Source organism: Heliangelus exortis, chromosome 2 (genome assembly GCF_036169615.1).
Source record: "Heliangelus exortis chromosome 2, bHelExo1.hap1, whole genome shotgun sequence".
Taxonomy (NCBI): Eukaryota; Metazoa; Chordata; class Aves; order Apodiformes; family Trochilidae; genus Heliangelus; species Heliangelus exortis.
In genome coordinates, this window is record NC_092423.1 from 27680843 (window position 1) to 27706323 (window position 25481).

At 37.9% G+C, this 25481-nt stretch overlaps 1 protein-coding gene across 1 annotated transcript in view; it reads right to left on the bottom strand.

Annotated features, from left to right (window-relative positions):
• Positions 1-25481, bottom strand: part of THSD7A (thrombospondin type 1 domain containing 7A) — a 194794-nt gene that overhangs the window by 117285 nt on the left and 52028 nt on the right. Inside the window, exon 2 of the mRNA XM_071735333.1 lies at positions 2139-2970. Within this exon, the coding sequence (XP_071591434.1) occupies positions 2139-2970 (832 nt within the window). The remainder of the gene's footprint in view (positions 1-2138; positions 2971-25481) is intronic.

Genomic DNA, 25481 nt, shown 5'->3' on the forward strand with positions numbered 1-25481 from the left:
ATTTTTCATATAAGTCATTTAAGTGTTGGTTGTTTTTTTTTTTTTCTCACTATACAACTGTAGGAAAGATGGTATGTTAGTTAAACTTGATGGGAAGACTATTGGAAATTCTGTGTGCATTTACAACGTAGAATTTTATCCATTAGACATCAAAATGTCTACTGCATCATTTGTACAATTTTCTCCCCTGTGAACGGCCCCTATGTGGTATCATATCTATTGTTTCACTGCCTCAGGCAAGAGGGTTTCATCCATTTCCCTGCTACAGCCATTATAATACCCTGAGGTATCTGAAATTAAGACAGCTTTACTGATCTGAGTGAATTAAAGAGTGAGCATCAAGATTATGAGTAAACTATGCCACTGACTTCTAATTATACTTCCTTTTACCATTTATCAGGGCCTCAGCACATGCATGTTTACCTTCTTCCCATTATTTTAATTTTTATTTTTTAATATATTTTTAATATAGTAGCTCTGAATTATTCATTTAACTTTATAAAAAACTTGAGGGTTTTAAAACAGACCAGCTGGCTACTATCTGCTAGTAATTGATATGTTTAATAAATTATTCCCAGTATTTAAAGGATTATGATAATTCCTAATCTAGGCAGAGTGTGGGCTGCCCCTCTCCCCAACCTGTTACAGGAGGTGTGTCATGACTGACATGTGCACTTCCAACCTATTATTACAAACTTTTGAAGATGGAAATGCCACTCATTCCCTAGACAATCTCTTCCAGAGCTTCACTATTCCCAGTATTGTGAAATTTAATCTCATTCAGCACTGCAATCATTAGCCCAGTATTGCTTTTCCTATACATCCATAGTATATGGAGAACACCTTGTTCCATTCTTTCTTGTGATAAGTTTTTTTCAGACTCCTAAACACATCAGTTCTTCACTCTTATGTCTCTCCTTCCAACCAAACATTCCAAATCTTTCACTGCTTCCTTTAAGGTAGGGATCTCTCACCCTTTTCTTTTTTTACTTCTGGATCCCCTTCTTGAAAGAAAATACAGTCAAAAATGTTGATTGCAGTTGAAAAACTGAATCATTCCTGACAAAATGGTTGAAATGACTGCAAGTTTTGTGATGGGATGTTTAACTGGTTCAACAAAACTCCAAAGTGAAGTGCCCTCAAAAACATTCACAGACACTACTGTAGTAGCAATGCCTTATTCAGCAAGACATTTTAGCCATTTCACAGTTGAAGTAAAATTGATTAATCATGCATAGAACTAGAGGGAAGGAAATAGTAGGCACATCAAAGACAGAAAAAGGTAGAAAAGACTGAAAGATTTTTGAGTTGGACAAAAACATTGTGGGGAATAGAAAGCCAAAAAGCATGAGCTAGCAAAAGAACACCAGGTAAAACAAACCAGTGAAGGCTGATATGGTTGCAGAAAAGTACCCAGGAGCCTATGGAAAGAGCTATCAAAACACCTGTTTCTGAAAGTACTCTTTAAAAGTAAAATAATGGAAAAATTCTTTAAAAATCAAGAAAAAAAAGTGAAAGACTGAATAAAGGTGCAGATGAGAAAGAATAGGAGGAAACAGGTGGAAGAAACAAAGAGGTTTCAGAGTCTCCCTTTCAGGAAATTTGCTGTAGGAATCAAGTAGGACAAATGATATTTCATGTTATTCTACTTCAAAACAAAAGGAACTGAAACAAATTGATAGTGCTTGCTCATGCAGCATCTTTCTCCCTGTTTTTTAATTTTATTGAGAGTCAGACCCAGCCCAGTTTCCCATTCACCTCTGTGCTCAATGTCTTATAAGTAGTAACATCACCTCATCCAAAAATGCATGACCTGTTATAGAGCACAAGCCTCCCTAAATCCACAGAAGCAGACATTTGAGAAATACATCCAAGTTTTTCTGAGCAAATCTATGTAGAGAAACTGAGGTTAGGAACTTAATATAGTTTATAATGTACATTTATGTGATGCTTAGTATGATCACCAGCACAGTTTGCGTATTTCATGTCATAGAAACATCTTGAGCTTGATGGGGGATGTTACAGGAGAGAGATGTCTCCAATTGAGATGCAGGTGTGTAAAATGCTACCAGTGTGCACTTATGCATACTTTACTTTAAAAAAGAAAAAAAGATGGGCAATTAATAAATTGTGGTTACCTCAAAGCAGTAGTTTTCCCATTTCTGTGGGTGCATGTGACCTGCCTGGTTTGGTATCCAATTTGTATGTCCCAGTATTTGTTCTCCTGTCTATTCTGTCTGTTCCGATTCCTCTTCTTCTTAATTAACTCATGAGCCTCAGGATCCCGAACTGCCTTTTCTCGGTCCTTTTCCTTGTCTTTGTTCTTCCCACGTTTCCTCGCTTGCCTTACTTGTCTGGAATGGGGCACTGAGCACGTGCTCCAGGGTCCCACATTTAGGCTGTAGAGGCTTTCTTCAGCAGTGCAGGGGCTAGACTGACAGATCTGAAACTCGGTGAGATTAGGACAAGCAGAGCCACCAAACTGCGGTGGAGCCACAACGTGCCGAGTTCGATGCTGGAGCCCATTGCCACAGCTCTTGGAGCACTCTGACCAGGGGGCAAATTCAGCCACGATGCAGTCCTGGCGGCAGGGGATGAGGCACGCCTGCTCCTGGCGGGGCTTGGGCTCAAAGTATTCACAGATTGCATCCTCAGCTGGCACCCCGTTGGACTTCTGGATACAGGTGATGTCCCTTGTCTGGATCCCTTCCTCCCCTCTGTGGCACTCCAGGGGTTTCTCGTGGCTGCGGGAGAGAACGGGCCGGCACTGGTTCCAGCTGCCAATCTGCCAGTCGTACAGCTCCTTGTGCCAGTCACAGACCCGAAAACAGCTCTGCTGGTTGTCTGGCCTCTCCTGCTGCTTGCAGTTTGTGGGCAGTGTGGTCCAGCCCTCCACGTGGGCACACCACACCGCTCGTGTCTGGATGCCACCTGGACCACATTCATCCCCCATGCATCTCCCCCATGGACCTGAAAAACAAGAGAAGATGCTAACATTGCACACTTAAATCGTTTTTCTGCCCTGGTGCAAAAACCAAGCTCACAGAACCAGTTTTGTATTTCCTATAGAAATTAATTCTTGAAGAAACTCACACTTGGAAAATTCAGAACATGTACGGGTTTACACTTCATCTCCAATTTTTATGATTAAAGATACATTTCATTTTTTATTGCAGATAATTTGAATATTTAATTTCAAGGATGTACGCAGGGATTAATCATGTTAGAGAACTAAGAACTGAGCAATTACAAAGTCATCATGTAGCTCTGAGCTTCAAGACTGGAGCCAAAGTCCTCCCCTCAAAGGCATGAATCTAATCTCTCTCCCCTGCATGAATACTCTTTGTTGGACTGCTTTGTTTTTCCCTGTAATTTCTACTGCACTATTCATTATAACCTGATGTTAATTAATAACATATTCTCTTCCTCCCATATCGTTAAATAATGAAAACAACAACATAAGACATGCTGAAAAACAGAGGTAATTTCAGGTAGACCACTTTTTCTTTTCTCTTTTTAGAACTAAACTAAAAATTAAAAGCCAGTTAAGGAGCATTTGCTCCACACAATCTGTTAAATGATTATACAGGATAAGTTCTTGAAGATGGAGACATATCAGCTGGTAACACTTTGAAGAACAGAAGTTGTAAATATCTCTAAGGTCCGGTAAATACTCGACATTTTACCATTAGTGTCAACAAAACCGATAAAAACTTACATCCTTGAAAGCTGAAATGCTTGCTTTTTCCATTATGAAAACCTATAATATTCAACCAGTTCAACTCACAAAATCCTCAAATCAGAGTGTAAAAACCCTGTATTTTTCTGGGGTTTTTAACACTTCCCCTCATATGCACTGTGCATTGACCTACTGTGAAAGAAGAGAAGAGAAGAGAAGAGAAGAGAAGAGAAGAGAAGAGAAGAGAAGAGAAGAGAAGAGAAGAGAAGAGAAGAGAAGAGAAGAGAAGAGAAGAGAAGAGAAGAGAAGAGAAAACCCTGTAACCATTTCACAAAGAAGTCTACCGGCAGACACACAGAAGACATTTTCTCTGACTGTGGAGTGCTCACATCATTCATGGAGAAACTGGGACCAGGCCACAAAATTCTGTCATCTGAATGACCTCAGTAACAAGATTATTTGTGTGAGAAAAATTGTTGGAGATGCTGGGTTAAGCCTTTGTTATTTCCAAAGCAAGTTAAGAGCATAGTTCTGGTACTGCACAGGAATAAGCTAAAAGAACTATGGCAGTAACAAATTATTATTTGGAATATGGAGCCACATCTTATTACTGATTCCCATGAGGTGTAAAACTCTCATTGATTCTTCAACACAATTTTCAGCTGTTCATCCAACATTAACTTCAGTAGCAATTTGGGAATGGGCTGATGGTAGGCTATACACTTAGCCTATGCTCCTCATTGCCTCCTTTTTAAGCAGACACTGCAGCTGAACAGTTTGTTTGCAGTTCTAAAATCCTAAGCATTAATGCTCAATAGCAATGCCAGCTGGCAGAGGCCTGCTCAGCTCATGGAAACTCCTCCGTATTTTTTCACAGATTAAGATAGAATTAGGGTTTCCAAGGTTTAGCTAGCTATCTAGAAAAATAAATGTCTATTGAACACAAATACATTTCAGTTTCCATTTCAGCAAGATTACCCTACTTTATCTCTAACCAGTCTTCCACAAATGACATAGTAATTGTTGTATTTAAGTGTATTTACACTGAGTTAAGAGATACCATTTCCCCAGAATATCGCTTTGAACATTTTAATAACTAAAAAAAAAAAGATTGTAGACAATACTCATCTAAAGAAGAGATGCTAAAACAATTGTGATTGAAATAAAGGTAAATCATTACTCTTCAAAACTACAAATTTCTGCCTTACCAGATCACTGCACCTTGCGCTTATTATGTGTGCTCAATGAAGAAATCCTTCTTTTAAAAGACTGGGTATTTTCTGTACTCCAGAAGAGTTTACTCATTAGGGAATCTACCAAATTTCCAATCATTGATTATCAAAGAAATTACATTGTACCTGACATACAAGTATCATCAATCCAATTCATGGACAGGCTGATACTAATGGAAATGTTAAAAAAAAAACAGCCTCAATGCACTAAATACTGTCTTCGGCAACATAAACATGGGAAAAAAAAAGTCTGCATGTGAGTGTGATAATTGGGTAAATATAAGAGCTTTCGTTAGATTTCAAGAATGGTTTTTTTAGAACTGGACCCAAACCAGCAATGAGGTGCACAGATAGGCTCATGTATTAAACTGCACTATTTTGTTTTTGCTGTGAAGAACTACGCAGTTTTGTAAAAGCATGGCCAGTAAGTGCCAACAAATCACATTTACACAAACCTTTGAGCAAATCACTAGGCAGCATCTCTAGTTTCATTTAGTTGTTGAAACTGAGCTTTTAGTGATGTGTCTGACACTCCTGTTTCTCTGCATTGAGTTGATTTTTAACTTTAAATACAAAATAATCTATTTAGAGTGCAAGGCCACAAGTACTTCATAATTTTGAATTTCCACTCTGCTGCACACCTTTCTATATGACTATGACAGGCCCCTAAAGCAAACCCCTGCTTTGGGGCAGGGATCTGTTTAGACTTTCTTGTTGGTGAATTTCCTCAATAGACTGAATGGCTGCCACGCTAGACCACATCAAGGTTCACTAGTGCAAAAACTTAAAACTTGTGGAGGGGGGAGGTATTAAAGTAGGAAAGCTGAAATCTAAAAAAAATAAAATAAATTAGTTATACACAATTTTTTCCTTGCCTGCTGAGTGCCTCTCCAGTGACTCTTTGCTTCCCTCCTGCACAATGACTTCTTGAGCAGGAGATCTATGACCTCTGGCCTTTAGGAAACGCTCTCCCACTGTAGTCTGGCCACCTCCTCCCTGCCTTATCATTTACTTTCCCAATCTTTCTTTTCTACACTATCTTCCCCATCCTTGTAGGTGTCTCCAGCAACTCCTTCTTCAACAAATACAATGCAAATCAGGAAGAAAAAAAGTGTAATTGGTACCATTCTTCACAACTAGCCACATTGTTCTTTGGGGTTATGGAAGATACAGAAAAGAAGGAGAGAGAGGAGATCCTTTGCAATTCCTTTTACAAGTATGCATCTCTCTCTCCCAATTAAAAAAAGAGCTTACAATAATTCACTTCTAACTTAAGTGGCCTCAAGTATGTTGCAAGTATCAATGCCAGGCATGGTTCTTCTTTGAAAATGACCACAGAAAAGCAGGGAAAAAATGTCACTGAACTAAATACAGGGGCTCTGTGTCTTTGTCCAAATAACAAGAAATGCATCCCAAAGCAGCCCGAATCCACTGTGAACTTTTTTTTTGTTAATGGTCACAGACTGAAGAGAAGGTACTCAGCACACACAATATTTCTTTGCCTGCTGGTCAAGATGTTACTGAAGATAATGTGATTAAAAAATTGAAGTCAGAGGCTCTAAACGATCCTAAGAAGTAAATCTATCACATTTACCACATTTACAAATGTGAAATTTTGAGATAAAAATAATCTCAGAAATTCGCATAGCATAGATTTGCAACTTGGCAAATGAAAGAGATCAGCAGAAAACAATGCAGAGTCTCACCCACCACCATCACATAAAGGCTGAAGGAGGTGAGGGGGCAGCTGCTCTTCCACAAAACCTCAGCTGATGTTAAGCACTGGTAACAACAAAGGGAAGTCTTTAGGAAAGCTGTCAAACCTAATCAAGGCCTCATATGATGTTTTAATTTGTTCAGTTTCACACTGGCAAAAAAAAAAGAGCTGCTGCTTTTCACAGTAGCTACTGCTACTGTGAATGCACAGTAGTTTTGCTTGGGCTTTTGTTTTAAATGTATTTATATGAACAAGTCTTCTTGTAGTGAGCTGTACTTTTCTCATGAAAATACACTTATCTGCTTTTTCTTCAAATCAGTGTTATTACAAATGGCAATTACAGAAATAAAGAGAAAGCTTGCTTATTTGTTGCTGAGAGCTGTCACTGTAGTCTTAGTGAGTTTAAAATGTCATTTGTAATTCTTTGTCCTCTAAAGAGATTACTGTAAAATACAAAATTATCACTATTTGAAGACAAAATAACTTATTTTGAACTTTGATCCAAGGGGAATAGAGCTATATGAAAATCCTTTTCTCTGTGCACACATAAAAAAAATTAAAAAAACCAAGTCCCTAGCTATCCCCAAACATAAAACTCAACACACCTCTTAAAACATCGACCAAGGCATTATTCCCATTTTTAACAAGTGAGGGTTGCACCACTGAAGAACTCTGAATTTTGCTGTACTTTCAGTGAGAACTGGTTTTCACTCATTTTGTGCTACTGGTTTGGTGCCTGTAAGAAGCATTAACAGTTTAATGCCAGCAAGAGAAGCTTGGACTGCACAAGACAATGAGCAGCTTAGTTTACATTATTTTCAGAGGATTGTATTTAAAGAGACTATTCAGAGCCTGATTAGCAGAAATCTACTTTTCTTAAGTTCAGAAACAAGCTAACCTCACACAATACCCCAGGCTTCAAATTTCTTTGTATTACAAGAAGGTTGCAATGAGGGCCCAGAGGGTTAAGTGGCTGATGCAGTTCTGAGTCAGACAGACACCACTATTACAAGATACAGTTCAAGCCTCAGTAGTAAATCTCAAGAGAGGTCAAAAAGACACAGATCAAGAAGTCTTTGAAGGACTGGGGAGATGACAGTGAATGCAAACTGCAGCTCCTGATAGAGGAGCTGGTCAAGGAGCAGGATGAACAGCAGATCACCAAGAATGTAACAGCCTTGGAGCTGCTACCAAAATCACTTGCAGATCTTCCTGGCTAAATTAAAATATACTAAGCCTATCTATAACTCAGTATATTATACCTATATCACCTGTATTTGCTTTATACCATTACATCAGCAAAGAAGAAACAACTGCTGCCACAACAAAACTTTTTTATCACAGGCAGTAACTAATTGTGAAAGTCTAAATGGGAAACCGAGTCTTGCTGATACAAACATGTTGTCTATTACACTGGGAAGAGGTAATCCAGAAAAATATCCTAATTCTGGATAAATTATTGAAACTTTTTTCTAAATGTTAATATAGAATCTGAGATGCTGCCAACAACAACAAGCATTTGGAGAGGCCTTCTGTAATTTATACAGTTGGGAGTGCCAAAACAGCAGAAGATGACTGATAGACAAAACCTTTATTTTTGCTTCTTTCCCACCCACAGCAGGACTCCCTGGGTGCTGTATGACTTGCCACCTGCTCTGTTTGTCAGCAAACTCTCCCCTTCAGGAGTGCTATGGATCACCTTGACTATCATTTCTATTTAATGCTTTTCTCTTCCTCAGCTCCCTCTTTCAGAGGTTGAAAAGAACATATAAGGCCCTGTCTACATCAAAGAAAATAGATGCAGGATATGGAAGTCAGATAAAAAAGGAAAGGATTTGCAACATAATACAACCTAAAACCTGTGATTCAGAGGAAGAGAATGGGGAAATCAAACATGTCTACAAATTATTTGACTCCTAGATAATTTTTTTTTCTGATAGTATAAGGGAGAGTGTAAACCTCCCTACAGTTCTAACAGTTTCAGAATCTGAAGAATAAGTTGTTTGCATTTATGAAATTAAAAAGCAAATACAAAAAGTTAAAACACAGTGATGTAGATGAATCTAATCCACAAATTTCGGCTTCTCTGACTTTCCAGGGCATGCTTTCAAACAGTGGGATAAAGATGAAATCAAACCTGAAAGTATGTAAAAATCAGCCACTCAGAAATCTTCCTAACTATGCACAAGATTATTAGGGCAATTTATAAGTGTAGGGCCTCTTACTTTTTTGATTAATATCTACTGAGAAAATACACTCACACATGTTCCTCATACTATTAATGGCTTTGCAATCAACATTATCCATCTGTTTTCAAATTTCTCTTAAAATCATGAATGTAAGGAGCACAAAACAAACCTAAGTGTAACCATACCAGCTTAAATTCTGTCATTAAGATCACAAAAAAAGTATAACACTTATTCAGTGTTTCCCTCACTGAGAACTTTCATACTAGGAGCTTAAAATTGCTGGAACAGGATTTTACTTATTTTACTCCAGAAAGTACTACTTTTGTATAGTAAAAAACTGGTGTCTCTAAAGAAACAGTGTGCTTCATAAGAAAAAAAATTGATTTAAACATACTTTCTTAGTGCTGATGCAGTGGTTTTCTTGTCTTGTCAATCATGGTGGCCTGGACATAATACTTCACACAGTAAGAGAGGGGTTTTTTGCCTGCTTTGTGCTTTTTCTGCCTTGATATTGTTACAGCTATAATAGATATTGAAATATTTTTTTATATGTTATAAATATGGAGAAGGTAAAAAGCATTTTTATGGTACACAGAAGGAAAAAAAAGGAAAAAAGATAATAAAACCCAACAACTTCTCTATATTTGTTATTTTATTGCTCTGGATGTGTGCATACAAATTTTTAAATGAATCCGGGCTCACGCTTTTCATACCACATTTCTTCCCAAAGTAATATATACTCACAGTGGCACAGCACCCTGGAAATTGCTGTCTACAATGCTCACATTAGTGGTGCAATGTGATAATCTGAAGAATATGCTAGCATATACACAAGCACGAAGGGCTGGCTCACAGTGCAGAACTATCTGGTTTTGTGTTGTGGTCATAACCTGTAATTAACTCCTTCCCTATAAGCTTGTTAAAAACTTAAGCTAATTCTCAGAACATTCATATTTTAAAACATTTCTTCCGCCAAACCTTATTTTTTTAGCATGAGCTCCTCTAACTATTCCTTTTTTTCCTTTACATACTATAGCAGTAGCTGCCAAAATTAATATTGAATGAATACACGAAAGGAATTCTTAACTGAAGCAGCATGCTTTAAAGAGAAATAGAGCTTCTATGTTCTACAAAGCAATTACATTGCTTTGAGTTTATAGCCATGTTGTAACAAATACTTCTGATATTGCAAGATACAGTTTCCCACAGATTGCCCACAGTCTCTTTACATATAAAGCTGGTTCATGAACATTTCTTAGTTTCATTAGAGGTGGTGTTAAATGTATTCCTCAAACTCCTCTCCTTATGTTCTCTCTCCAGTCACACTGCTGGCTGAAAAGCCAGATAACACTCTCCTGACAAAATGATGATTCCAATACATCACAAACACTCTTGCAGGCTTTGTAAGTTGGATGAAAGGTTTTATTAACCTTGGCTTGTATCTCTCCCACACATGTCTGTTTTGGTTTTTTCTGATTACTAACAGCTGAAAGCTGTTCAGCATCTCTTGTGGGAGACAGCTATTCCCAGTCAGACCAAAGACCAACCTTTCTACCTCAGTACCCACCTCCTACAGCAGAAACAACAGAGGCCTGTAGAAGGCATAGAAAAATGTAGAGCATACACAATGCCTTACCTGGTACTCTCCCAGCTTCCCACCACTTCCAGCTGACACATAATGATGGACATGTCAGTACAACCCTTTTAATATAACTAATATTTACATGCAGACCAGATAAAAAACATCCATGTGTTAATCAACTGTCTTCTAAAGAAGATCAGCTTTAGAAATCATACTAGAAATGCCTAAATTGGCTCTTCTTTTTGTTTTTTTCCATTCAAGGCTACCGGAAAAGTAAGGATTGGAAAACACAGTAGGCAAGGAAAAACAAAGCAGAAATCATTCCTAAGAACAACAGAAACAATTATGAGTGAATCTGTGAAATCAATAGTTACTTACAGTTATTACAGAGATTTCAATAATGAGTAAATATTAGCATTGTATAATGAAAGCACTATAATTATGTGAGCAACAACAACATCACCACAGATTATTCTTATCCGTGCCCCTGCAGATTTCTACAGTTCTGTCTGCATCACAATATGATTTTAAGGGATACATTATTGAGAAAACCAATGCAGGCTCCACTGCCTACTGAAGAGGAGGATTTGATTTGTATTGATTAAGATGAGGTTTTTCCCTTGTTTTTAACCAAGATTCATTGTTTTTTAACCAAGATTCATTGTTTTCTCCCTGTTGGTGTTTTACATTCAATTCACTCACAAATACCAAAGCACATTTCAGTGGAAATTGCTGTATTTTAACTGGAACACTGCTAAGAGAACATTCCTCTTAACCTGAAAAACTCGTAAGTACTATTTTCAGTGGCTACATATGTAAATGCATATTTTTGCACTAAATCAACCAACTGAGGCTTTCCCTTCACTTATCATCAAAGTGAACCTCAATTAAATAAATTTTTTATAAAGCGATAGTCCCTGTCACAACACTTGGCATCAAGCAGAAGTTGCTGCAATGATTGCTTGGTACTCTTTGAAGAGTTTATATCCCTGAAAAGTGTTGTGAAATCTCCTGGTAATCAGCCACACTGAACAGATAACATGGACTTTCAATCAGATCACTTACACTTCTATCATAAATATTTTGCAAGTCTGTTTGTTAAACATCATTATCCACAGTACACGCAGGCTGATATATTAAAAGGAGAAGACAAAATGTTTGTTTCAATTAGCATCAAGACCAAGTGAACACTTTTATTTTTTCTGCCTCTGTTTGATTTTCTGCCCTTTTCTTTCTTTCCCTTGCTCATCATAGCCTCCTGCTGTGGTGCTGATGGCCAGAAGTGCTGGTTGTGAGGCTGCCGCGACCACAGGCTACATCCGTCAACAGGGGCCATCACGCTTGTGCCAGCCCAGTGGTTTGTAATCCCAGTTGCTGCTTACATTAGCCAAGGGCAAACAAGTCAAAAACCTCCTTCACTGAGACATGAAGACATTTACTGCTACGGCTTTTTAGACTGGCAGCAGCTCTTCATCTAGACTGCTTAGAAACCAGTCATCGGAAATTAAATGTAATATCTTTGCACCCTGACTTCTTTAAAGGGTCAGATATCCTGCAAGATACAATGCCAGGCAAGGTGGCAAGAAGTTGGTTACAAGAAAAACATTCAACTCAGTTGCATGAAGTCAGAAAGAGACTGAGGTTGTACTCTCTGCCCTACTGCTAGCCTTGCAGATTTATCTACATACACCACTTCTGTCTCCTTGGATTTCAGTTTCTTCTGTGTAAGGCAGGGAAAACAATATGAATTTTTAAAGCCCATTTAGATACATTGATGAAAAAAAGATGTTTAAGGACTAAATAGCAGTAGGAATACATGTTCTGTCATTTTCTCTCTTGAAATGTACAGTTTACTCAGTATCTTTCCCTTGAGTTTTGCCCTAAATCCCAGTTGTGTTGAAAGGTGTGTTTTAATAAAAAAGCAAGAAGCACATATGATAAACTGCTGCTTTTTCTTACTCTTGACAGAAATCTTATTCATAGAGCACAGCATGCATACATCTTATCTGTGTCTTCCCTCTTCCTCCTTGGCCACAAGAGAGCTAATGCAGATATTCAAGGATCAAATAGGAAGGTTTCTTGTATCTCTGAGTTCTTCATCATTATTTTCTTTGCCCCTAATGGAATAAGATAAAATAGGAGACCTGAACTTCATTAATATTACCTGGATAATCTTCTGGACTGGTCATCCTTTTAGTTTTCTTCCTCATAGCAAAGAAAATTTTTAAAAATTGCATCTTCTAAGTAGAGAAAATTGCAAAAATGGCCAATTTTATATTTTTATTTACCTTTAAATATTTCATTATTTAAATTGCTTATGTGTTGGACTGAAATAACAATCCAGTCATAAATCTTTTGAAGTGCACTAAGACTTTATGTCATGCTGAGATGGATTCTCCCAAGCATATTCGACGTTCATTTATTATTCATTATCATCTGCAGTTTGCTGAATTCCTGTGGAACCCATTTTTAATTTTGAAATGGCAACTTTCCCCTAAAACTGTGGTGCTTTCATTGTATAGACATAGCCCTTAAAACTACAGGAAGGAAAGCCAACTAAGCCATATGGATGTACTCAAAATACAGGTGCTGCTGCAGATCAGACAAGGAGAGATCTATATTAGTTTTGAAGAATCCCTGTCAGGATGGTATGAAACCTGTCACTGCAATGTATGCAAAACAAGGCATGTCTTCAATTGATCACTCTATAATCAATCATTTTAATTACAGACACAACTGAGATAAATAATTCATTTCAAAAAGTGACTATTACTTAGTTCAATCTGGCAAATGTGTTGCCCAACTGTATTCAAATGAGTGGGTTTGTCAATTTATGTGATGTTGGAAATATATCTAGCAAGTCCTGCTATGTAAATAGTGATGGTTTTAGAAATAAGTAATAACTCTAATGTTTTAGAGTTCTATGAAATATTAATGCAGGCAGTCATTTTGGTATAACAGACCATATAATAACTTTGGCTTTTAAACAGAAATCTCCCTTAATCACAGCAGGGACTTCTGCTTAAAAATACATGAACTTGATCTGGTGTTATCACACTGATCTATTACAAGAACTCAAGATGTACTATTAAAAATGCAATGAAGCACTATTGCAAAAAAATTTTAAATTACACAAGCATTTTAAGGAGGGCATCACAAGGTCAGTCTCACATCATAGATCTCTAGGAGATTTATTAAAATTCCTCTTCCCCATCAAAGAAAGAGACAGGAATACAGAGACTGACCTCTGCCTTAGTTTTCTGTGCTAACACAGAAAACTCCACCTTTCCATTGCTAATACTACCTTTGATTTCTAAATTACATCAGAGAGGTAATTTCATAAGTAACAGCAGAATCTTTTAGTAGATGCTACTAGGAAAAAACACCTTTTTACTCTTTTATCTTGAAGGAAGAATTCCTAAATAGTGGGTAAAAAAAATGTTTTTAGCATCACCTTAGACCTTCTGTAAATTTGGAAGTATTGACTGCTGTGTTGGCAAACCTTCCAGTTAAAAGAAAGCAAGAGATGGAGATGAAGTAGTCAAATGTACAAAGCTACAAGGCAGAGGAAGGCTCATGTGCTATTAAATAGATGTTTACTTAATAAACTTAGTAAATTTTACTTAGTAAAATTAGATGTTTACTTACAATTCTTTTAGTTCAAATTTTGGAAAAAATAATAGAAATTTTAATAAAGAAATTCTGACAGAATTCTTATGTAGATTTAAAAAAAGAGAAAAAAACAACTGTAGAAGAAAGATAAATTCCTCCAAGGAGCTCGGCATAAAGTAAAACATGGTAAGACAAAGTTGCCACTTATAAATGCTATAAAAATAAGTAGAGAGAGAGAGGAAATGAACCTTTGGTTTCTGCTCTTTCAGAAAGCCAGCCACAATTCTAAAAGTTCATACAGTAAAGATGACAAACCAGATAGTACTTCCTCTACCAAGTATATTTGTGTGAAAGGCATGCAAATGCTAAAATATGTAAAATTCACATTACTAAAGGTGCTTAAATTTTCATTGTATTTCACAAGCAATGGTTTTAAATCAGGTATTAATTGTCACCAAATACTCATCGTGAGCAGAAATTTAGGGACCATTTTATTAGCCTTCAAGATAAAACTTGGCAATATTAAATTTCCCACAAAATATGAACACAAAGTGGTACAGAATGAATATCACATCTAATCTAAATACAGAAAGATAAGAGAAGGCTCAGGGGGAATCTCATCTATGTTTACAAATACCTATAGGGAGGATGAAAAGAGAACAGTCAGGCTCTTTCCTGTGGTGCTTAGTGACAGGACCAGAGGCAATGGATGTGACCTGAAACATAGGAGGTTCCCTCTGAACATCAGTTAACCCTTTGTTAATGTGAGAGTGAAAGAGCACTGGCAGATATTGTCCAGAGACAACGTGGAGTCTCCATCCTTGGAGATATTCAAAATCTATCTTGACACAGTCCCAGTAATGGGATCCAGGTGGCCCTGCTTGAGCAGGGAGGTTGGACAAGGAAACCTCTAGTGGTCTCTTCCAACCTCACCCGTTCTGTGATTCTGTGAAACACAGACAAACCAATATCAAACACTGAAATCACAAAGGAAGTATCTGGCTGTATATTTTCCAGAAATTCAGTTTCCCAAGCTTAGCGATGTCAGTTTAAATAACTACATAAAAACTTAAAGACATTAAATATTCATGAGTAGATATATCCAGAAAGTAGACAGCAAGAAAATACAATTTTTTTTAAAATTTAGAGTTTGCAAAATTTACAATTTAGCATAAAGTCTGCTATTTACTAGAAAAGGCTATTTAATTCCACAGCAGAGATTCTGTATCAGAAAACTGACAGTAAGGAAAATTGATTAGGAAAACTATCTACAGAATTTAAATATTTAACTAATATATAATTCCCATAAATACAAAACATGTATCATCTAATCATAATTCATTAAATATTAACTATGCTATATATTAATTCCTAAATATTGTTGAGTCAAGAAATATGACAGATAAAAAAAACTAGTAGAAAATATTCAAAATTATACACTCAGAAGTCTTAATAATGCACTTTTTATGAATGAATGTGTTATTACCACAAATGTCCTTGCTTAAGCTTTACTGAACAATGTGTGTAAATGTACAGTTATAATGAGATTAAGTCATTATATTTTTTCCTCCCAGTACTTCAAAATATCAGATAAACATGAAGCTCATTTTCTACATGGTGAAGGAACAGTTCATGTGTGCAAGTTTTGTTTAAAGGAGGGAATAAGTACTGGGAGAAACCTACATATCTGAACAGGGACAGGATCATTTATTGTCAGTAACACCATTACAAATTTTAGAATACTATCTGACTACTCACTGAGAAGCCACTGCAACTGAAATTAGGTAAAATATATTTGAAAAAAGCATATGAAGAGACTAATTCATAAAATGATGCTGTGATGCCTGGTCAATCAAATATCTAGGTAGCTAAACAGTTTACTTAAATGCACATTTCTCAGATTAGAGACTTCCTGGGTATAACCTTCAAGAAATCTCTCTGTGACAGAATAATATGAAACTGAAAATCACTCCAGAAAGCAACTGCACAAGTGAGGATCTACTGTTACACCACTCAAGGCTCATCAAGCTAAATAACAAATGTTATCCCTTTAAAATGCTGAGCTAACATTATAATACTTCAGTCCAGCTCCTTTGGCTGCATCACTTAGGAAATCAGAAATGTCATTCTCTATTTTAATTCACCTTCACATAAGGTTAACTCATTGTCAGGAAAATTTTAACAGGTCAGATCTTTCAAAAGCAGTAACGAACTGGGTTGGTGATATCTTTCAGAAGGGGTGACTTCAATTAAAACAGCCCTCACCAGAGATAATGAGCAGAGAAGATAGGTTAGTGTTGGACAAAGAAACATTCACCCTCTTGCCAAATAAATGATGCAAAGATCCTTATCAGCCTGAATTCTACTGAAAAATCTTCAAAAGGCTCTGAAAACAGAAAGGTCATTTTGTTTCAAGGAGACTCTTTAAAAAGGGGTAAGAATCACTCAAAAGTCTTTTCTAATAATATTAAAAAGTCATAAAAATGAAAATGTTTGCTGGGCTTAGTAAGAAAAAGAGGGGCAAAAACTCTAATGGGAAATTCATTGTCTCAAAGGACATTTACAGTGATCTTACTGCCACTGTTATTTTTTCTGGAGAAAATGTAAGAGGTAATTATCCATCCAGGCTACAATACCAGCCCTAAAATACTTCTCAGCCTCTTCAGATGCACTGTGGAAGAACAAATTATTTCAAGCAGGGACACACATGCATTTGGCCTGTCTCCAGCATATTGAAAATTTGACTCATTTCCAATTTTACTGGAGAAACTCTCCTTCTTAAAATATAAAGCTTATGGTTGCATAACAATTTGCCTCATGTAGAAGTACAGCAAACTAATTATAATTCTAATGTGGGAGCCAAAAATTGTCTTATGTACTTTGATCTCATTACTGAATTCTCAACGCCACTGACTTTTTTCTCTTGTTTTCTTTATTATAATACTATTTAGGATGATGTATCTTTTACTCAGAATGAAAAATAGGCACTTTCTTCTTGAGAATGGGCACACCTTTAAGAAGGGCACAGTTATTTGTTCAATAGCAGGTTAATATAAGCAAAAGAAACCTCAACCCACAATGGTACTCCTGAAAAAAACCAAAAAACAAAAGCCAGCTGGGTAGCTAAGAGAATAAAATATAGTCCCAATGACATGCATCTGCTTATTCTATGCAAATCAATGCACTATTCTTAATTAGTAAGCTCTGCATTTTTCCTTCCAGTCCTTATTTTTAAAGCCAACAAAGCCATTCCAGAGTAGGAGATTATAGCAGTAAGAAACTTGACTTCATGCCAGTTGATCAGAATTTTCCTAGAAGAGCACAGGATCATGTAAATCTCATCAGACCTGGCTATTATAAAATAGACAAGGGAACTAAAATCAGAAATGGGACAAATTTCTTCTCTTTCAGTCATGGAAACAAGTCACTGAGCAGGATGCATAGAAGTCTCCATAGAAGTCTTGAGACTGAAATGCTTTTCAGGAAGATGTGCTCTATTACACCCATTCTTTTTACTAATCTAAAGAATGACCACATATGACCTTACTGTGCTAGGTATTGGGCAGCCTCAAAGAACACAAGTGTGTAGGTGCTACCCCAAAGAGTGAACAGGGCAAATATGCATAATGCAAGAGAAGAATAAATGATGTAATGACTGCAAACATACTAGTTGGATTTTTTTTTTTTTTTTTTTTTTTTTGATCAATCATTTCCTTTTCTAGCTTTCCTTTGAAGAAAATGATGTAGGGAATAACCAGTAAGAAGTCTGAGTAGAGCTGAGGTACAGTGACAGTAAGGAAGTATGAAAGAGAGTCAGTCAGGTGAGGACAAGAGCTCAAAATAGGGCATCTCACATTAAAAAACAAACAAACAAACAAACAAACAAACAAAAAACCCTTACTTTAGCTGCTTCTGCAGCTGTTACTACAGGCAGGAGTCTTCAGCCATCTCAAAACTTAAATTCCCTTGCCTCAGTTGAGCTGGAACCTTGAATAATTTTCAAAACAGATAGTAACTGCCCCATCACGTAACATTTGTGAGATTTTTTTGTTGCAGAGCACCTAAAGATGTTCACGTAAGTAACTGTCTTCTTATACATGACAGCCCTCCCCTTGCTCCCTGTCAGAAGGGCAGACTGCCAGCACCTCACTGCCTGCCTGACATCAGCAGCATGGGCAGGATGCTGCCCACACGTGCCAATGTAAAGGCAGGGTTGCATCATAGAATCAGAATCATAGAATTGGCTGGGTTGGAAGGGACCTCAGAGTTCATCAAGTCCAACCCTTGATCCACTACCACTGCAGTTCCCAGCCCATGGCACTGAGTGCCACATCCAGTCTCTTTTTAAATATCTCCAGGGATGGAGAATCCACCACTTCCCTGGGCAGCCCATTCCAATGTCTGATCACCCTCTCAGTAAAGAAATTCTTTCTAATGTCCAGCCTAAACCTCCCCCGGCACAACTTAAGACTGTGCCCTCTTGTCTTGCTGAGAGTTGCCTGGGAAAAGAGACCAACCCCCACCTGGCTACAACCTCCTTTCAGGTAGTTGTAGAGAGTGATGAGGTCTCCTCTGAGCCTTGTCTTCTCCAGGCTGAACAGCCCCAGCTCCCTCAGCCTCTCCTCATAGGATCTGTGCTCAATCAAGTCCCTTCACCAGCCTGGTTGCCCTCCTTTGGACCTGTTCCAGGACCTTCCTGAACTGAGGAGCCCAGAACTGGACATAGTACTTGAGGTGTGGCCTCACTATTGTCTCCAATCATGATTCTTACCCACATGCAAGAGGCATTTGCACAAAATTAGCATTTACACAGTGACCAGATGATCCAGACACCAATTGTCCCAGGCAGCTCTCCAGGGCCCTGGCATCATTTAAGACTCTGTTTGCAATCAGTGATTAAGTGGGTGACTGTGCGGGTGCAACACTGCTCATCTGAGGTAATAGTATCAGAATGGAAAAGGTTAGAAACTAGGAAGAAATTCTTCACTGTGAGGTTAGTGAAACACTGGCACAAGTTGCCCAGAGAGGTTGTGGATATCCTATCCCTGGAAGTTTCAAGGCCAGGTGGGATGGGGCTTTGAGCAGCCTGGTCTCGCGGAAGGTGTCCCTGCCCATGCAAGGGAGTTGTAACAAGATGACCTTTAAGGTCCTTTCCAACACAAACCACTCTATGAATCCATGAATCTTTCCTACTGTCTCAATAAACCTGTTTCATAACATGTTGACAGACCCCTCCCCATTCGGACAACAGTGCCTGATCATACCTTAAAAGTGAGAGACCAGTTGAAAATCCAGAACTAATTTTAAGTTAGAATTTAACTCAAAAGTGAAAATACCATTAACAGATGAGGAGTTATTTTGCTAGTATAATTTCATTTGAAGAACTCTTTACTCTTACCCAATCAATTTGTTATATGTTAACAGAGTAAAATGTGGCACAAACACCTGGGAAAAAAATTGAAAAGATGCTATTGGGAATGTTTGCTTCATTGTCTTCAAAGGGAAGGCAAAATATAACATGTGCTGTCAACAAACCACTATTAATTTAAAGCTGCAGAGAGCACTATTTTATAACTGAACATATTTATACTGATTCATAATTGTGAAATAAATGTATTTAAAGCAATAGATGCTATTGGAAGTATGTTTTAATATTTAAATAAGAAGACAAAATGTACACATTACAGTGAGAGATTTGAAAAACTCAAGCTATTTTAGTGCTTTTCTTATTTCAATAATTCAAACACTAATAGCTAAAAACCAACAATAGAAGCTCAGACAGTGATTCTACTACTCCCTTGGTGGCCTTTAAGACTTTGGTTTCAGTCACTAATCCAGATGCTAACAGACCTTCCTCTATTACTAGAAATGATGTCAGAAGCTTTCATACTTTCTCTGCAAGAAATGGAACACTTATCCCAGCAAATTCAATATTAATTGCAGGCTTCACTTCAAACACTCTTTACTGCCAATAGGCTTTTCTCTATCAGCAACTAAATATGTCAGCCATATTACACAACTTACAGAGCTAAAATAAGAAAGAGCCTGAATGGAAATGTAAGACATTTTCTATAAAAGAATCTGACATTTTCTTTTGATAACACAAATTATCTGAGAGGGTTTGTATTAAAATGGTATATCCTAATTACTCTTCATCTGCTCTTTTGTTTCTCTGAAACCTTCCAGACATAAAAGTTAGAAACAATAAAACAGCAAAAGCAGTTTCTCTAGCAGCAAATGAGCATATTTCATCTGTACTGCAACAAGCATCATTGATGATTTTAGTTTTTAAGAAACACTTGGGTAGCATAAAAAGTCTGACCCATTAGCATCTCGTAAAAACCTAGAAATCACCAGATCAAAGGTAAAGACTTTTTTTCTGTTATTCAGGTATATTCTCTCTTTATCAGATGGCAAAAACATTCCAAATAAATGTAGTACACAGTTTAAAAGAAATATACTAAGTGTAACTCAGTCCTAACTGGGGCATTGCGTTTATATTTCAATATAAATTTCAATTATACATTCCCATCTTTGGAAGCATTGAAGAGTTGATTTCTATCATGCATTTAACAATTATAATGGAGGGACATTATTTATGTCACTTTGTGGCACCCACCTGTTCAACATATGTAGCCTACTTCTATCCAGTGATGCTTAATTATTCCTGTTATTTCTCGTAATATACCTCTAGTATACCATCTACTCCTAATAACCTCTGAGATTATTAACTGAAAACATGATAAACATTACAGGAAACTATTATTTTAAAAATGTGAATGGCAGTGGTTGGGAGTAGAGTGTTTGAAAACTCTGAGGTGGCAGCTTGGGACCAGCACTGGTGTGGAGCAAAGCACTTGAAGAGTTCTGCAGAAGTCCTGCAGAACATGATATTATTTTTCCATTCTCCTACGAACAGCAAGTCAAAGATGAAAGAAGACACAATTTTACAAAAAAAAAATCCATATTCTGCAATGATTCTATGAATTAAAAAAACACTACCTCCATTTCTACAGTGCAGATTTGAATCCCTCAAAAATGTTCTTTGAAACACAGAATTCAAACAGTAACAAAACCAAGGGCCCTCAAATTCCGTATGTAATAGGTTAAAAAGTTTATTTACTCAAGGAGAATTCCATTAATATGTTTCAGAAGAAGCATGAGATCCCTGCTGCAAATCATTGGTTACAACTATCAAAGCCTCAGGGGAGTACACATACATTGCTGCCAGCAAGTCCTCTCACTCCCATTACTCTCTGCTAGATAGATGCATAAAAGAATCAGGCAAAGGCCTCACCCCTGCCCCAGTAGGGTTTCTAGCACCAATAACAATTTTACAGTCCAGTTTGCCTTTGTCTATACATTTTGAAAGGTCCGAGATGCTGGATGATTAATACTCACACAGGGAATGTTTTCTTGACCTGAAATTATGTGCTTGCAGAGTGCCAGGCACTGACTAACAAAATGGTTTTTATTTCCCAGCAGTTTATGGGAGAGATGGACAAAATGGCTAGGTCAATCTTGTTTTTGTAGGTCAATCCCAAGCCAGTAAGTGAATCTCTATCTTAAATTATCTGACTGCATCCACAGTGTGGCCAAACCAGCATCTCTTAAGACTCTTCAAAGTGAAAAATGATGATCCAAAAAAGAATTGCCTCCTCTAAACACATTCTTATACCATGTAATGCTATCAAAAGGCCAGCTGCCTCAGTGTCCACATTAATTTTCCTACAGAGGCATATTATGACAGGCTAGCATTCATAAAATGCATGGTAAGAGAGGAAATGGAGGTTTTGCTGAGGGTTTTGTAGAGAGAGAGAGGTGATGCCACTCAATGGACTTATCTTTAGAGATGTGCTTTATGCTAGAGACAGCAAACAGAAGTCAGCATAAGCTACCCTCTAGTGACTGAATGTCTGACACCTGCACAAGCTTTGAGCCCATGAATTATACCCATATGTCAGGGACAGTGACCTGCACCTCAGAGATCTACACCATCCCTCAAACCACTACTCAGAAAATATGCTTGAAAACATACTGTCTCAGAGAACACATCAGGCCACACTGCCCTCCTGCATATAGAACCATTACATTTTTTTCCCCTTTATCCTTTAACAGCCCTGACAATCCCCTTTTCAACAGCCAGCCTTTCGTTACAGTTCTTGGCCTGAATGTAAAATCTCCCTTCAGCTCCTATGAAAAAGCAAAGCAAGAAGCTAAGCTGGATGTATCCTTCCCAGCCTTCCCCTTCACTCTTCAGATCCTCTGGGGTCCATTCTCACATCATCGGTTAAAACTGGGCTCAAAACAGGCATATCCCCAGTCCTCATTTACTAGAGGTAAGCACTTTGGAAGGTGGTGGTTTGCTCATCACCCAAACTTGTCATATCATGTTAGTGCTAATACCAGGCTTTTGAAACCCTGGCACAAAATGTACCAGGTGAAGCCCAAGCTTGTGATACAGGTAAGTTGAGCTCCCAGTGGCAGTAGCAGGGGACTGGATGTTTGTCCTGGTTTGGGCCAGGACAAGGGTGATTTTCTTGTGTCTTGTACTTTTGCTTTCAACTGGGCCTCTTGTACATGGTTGCGCTTGCTGAGGTTAGCGGCAAGTTTCTTGGGTGCTGTCTGCTTCTAGGTCTGATAACACTTGATGTTTGTAGTTACTGCTAGAGACTGGTGTGCAGAACCAAGGACACTGCTCAGCTCTGAGGAACATTTTACCCTCCAAGAGGAATAAAGAGGTCCCACCTGCAGCCCTCCTTTGGGGAGGAATGGACAAGATAGATGCCAGAATTGACCAAACAGAGTATTCCATCCCATACACGTCATACTCAGTATAAATTTGAGGGACCACAAGGGTCAAGCCAGCTTCCAGCTTCCCGCCCTTCCTGCTTCCCCTTCTTTGCCTGTTTGCTTCAGCATCCTGGGAGGACTCAATCAATTCATCTGCCTGTGGTCCTGATCCGTGCCAGCCCATATCTGTGTGTTCCTGCCTCCAGTTCCCAACCGCTGCTGACTCCAGGAGCCCAGCCTGGACTTTCCCAGGGCTGCCCTGCAGCCTCGGTGGTGATGTGAGAGTTACTGAGGGAAAACAGGGGAAGGGACGTGGTATCAATTTTCCTGTATATTTGTATATATTTAGTAATTTTTCCTATTTATCATTACTGTTTCATTAAAGCTGTGTAGTTTAGTTTCCAACTCCTAAGTCTCTCTCCCTTATTCTCTCTCTGTTTATCAGGGAAGAGAGACAGATTAATAGAGAGCATCTGTTACTCGGGCCAGTGTTGAACCATGACAATGTTACAAGCCATGGTTAAGCAGCATTTCTGCTCCTCCTGCTAGACAAGGATTCATCAAAGGCTGAAGGCCAGGTTCTTGTTGGAAGCATTCCCAAACAAACTGCAGTGCAGGGAGACAGCACAGCTTCCCTGCGTGTTCTGCTGATGTCCTTCTTCAGTGACGTGAAGAGGACTGTTTGCTTCTCTACCCTTCTTATTTTAGACCTGCTACAACACCCATGCCAAGATCAGGAGTGTGACGTAGGAAAACCCTGCAACATCACAGTAGGAGCACAGATTGATTTTCTCCACCACTGTAAAATTGTAGCATTGTCCTGGAAACCATGGGATAGATAAATACATTAAAACTGTGGAAAAGCAAACAGAAAAGGCATCTTGGGAACAGACTACCTACATGCTGTCACCTTCAGTGTGCCATGATGTTCCTGAGGTCTGTTCCCTGTGACAAGCTGGATAACTTGCTGGGTTACCACCATATATACTTTAACTTTTGATCATCCCTGAAGTGGCCAGGCAATGGGGACTAGATGATTGTTGCAGGATCTTCCAACTCAACAATTTTGTTCTCTCTCGTATGACCACAGTCGAACTGTGGCTGGTCTCCTTAACTGTATAAATACCTGATTCTGTGAAACCTGCTAAGTTCTTGACCTCAACAGCTTTAGCATTCTCTAAACATCTATTTTGAAGCAGCTAATATTGCCTAAGGCAAGGGACTTTAAAAACATTTATTTATTTTACAGATTTCAGAAGTGCATCCTTTTCTGTGAAAAACTGCACAGACCTGAGGTTCTGTAAAGCTAAAATGATTGTCATACCTAGGATTTACACATCTACATAAAACAAGACTTAGACTACCCTTGTCTTCCATTAACCTATTTATAAACATTGACTATTTGCCATCTTTTCTAATAAATGAAGGAAGGGCTTCAGGCAAAAGCAGAACTAAATTGCAATTAAAACTGAAACAAAAGGTTCTTCACCTAACATGCAAAACCAGTCTGGGAACTCCTTGATAATGCTCAAAAAGTAGCAGGACATGGTTACAAAAGAAAAAATTAGCACTACTTGTTACACAGAAAGGGATTACCATTGCCTTAGAAAGACACTATTTGCTGGAGGCAGGGATAATATTTAGAGGTGGTATCACTGCATGATTGTCCTCATTTCATACTCTTCCCCAGGCATCCAGAAACAGAGAAAACAGGTCACGGAAAGGACATTTTGTCAGATCGACCTTTGTTTTGATTCAATATCACTGTTCCTGTTTTTTAATCAGCACGCATAAAAATCCATGCTTATAAAATTATTCCTTCTACCCCCAAATTATCACGTATGCCTTCGTAAGATACAATAAAATCCATGCTGCCCAGTGTGCACCAAAAGCCATCACACTTAACATGGAGCATTGTGTAAAAAATTTATTTTAATAATACCATGAGGCCAAAAAGCATGAAAGAATATTGTCTTATGAAGAAGGTATTGATTTAGAAGCAAAGTCTTACAGAAGCTCATAGAAAGTCTAAAGCCAAAAAAAAGCCTAAAAAAAGAAAACTTCAGGAAAGGCATTATTTGTTCAAAGGGAGAAATGAGCCAGAGCTCCCACAGCTTTCTTTCCTCGTGAATTCTGGGTATTACAATAAATCATAAGCACTAATAAATGCTCGTAGAAGGGGAGTTGCCTTCACAATTACCTAGAACTAGATTACCTATCTTTCTGAGATGCAGAAGTAGGTGACATTTCCAGGGCTCGTTTTGTGTTTGATTTTTTGAATACATTTACATTTGCATGCACCTATCCAAATAATCAAGAATTACATGATGGGCTGGGGAAACATAGATATGCTATTGCACTTCTGTATCATAAATTTCATTTCATTTTAATATTACATACACAAAACACAAAGTGCTTTTATATCCTCAATTAAAAGTGGAGTAGGGATAAAAGAGCAAGAATTGTTTAGGAGGACAGCAAACTCCCTCAGATCTTACTGCTGGAGTAATTTTCTATTTTTTACTATTCTGATCAGAAAATAAAACACATGCTGCCCTACTCAGAATCAGTAGCTTAAGACTCCATAATATGACAGGCATTTTGCCTAATTGTTCCCCAGTCAGGAAATATAATGCAGCTCCCAAGAACCAAATCTTTAAGGAGCCTGAACATTTTT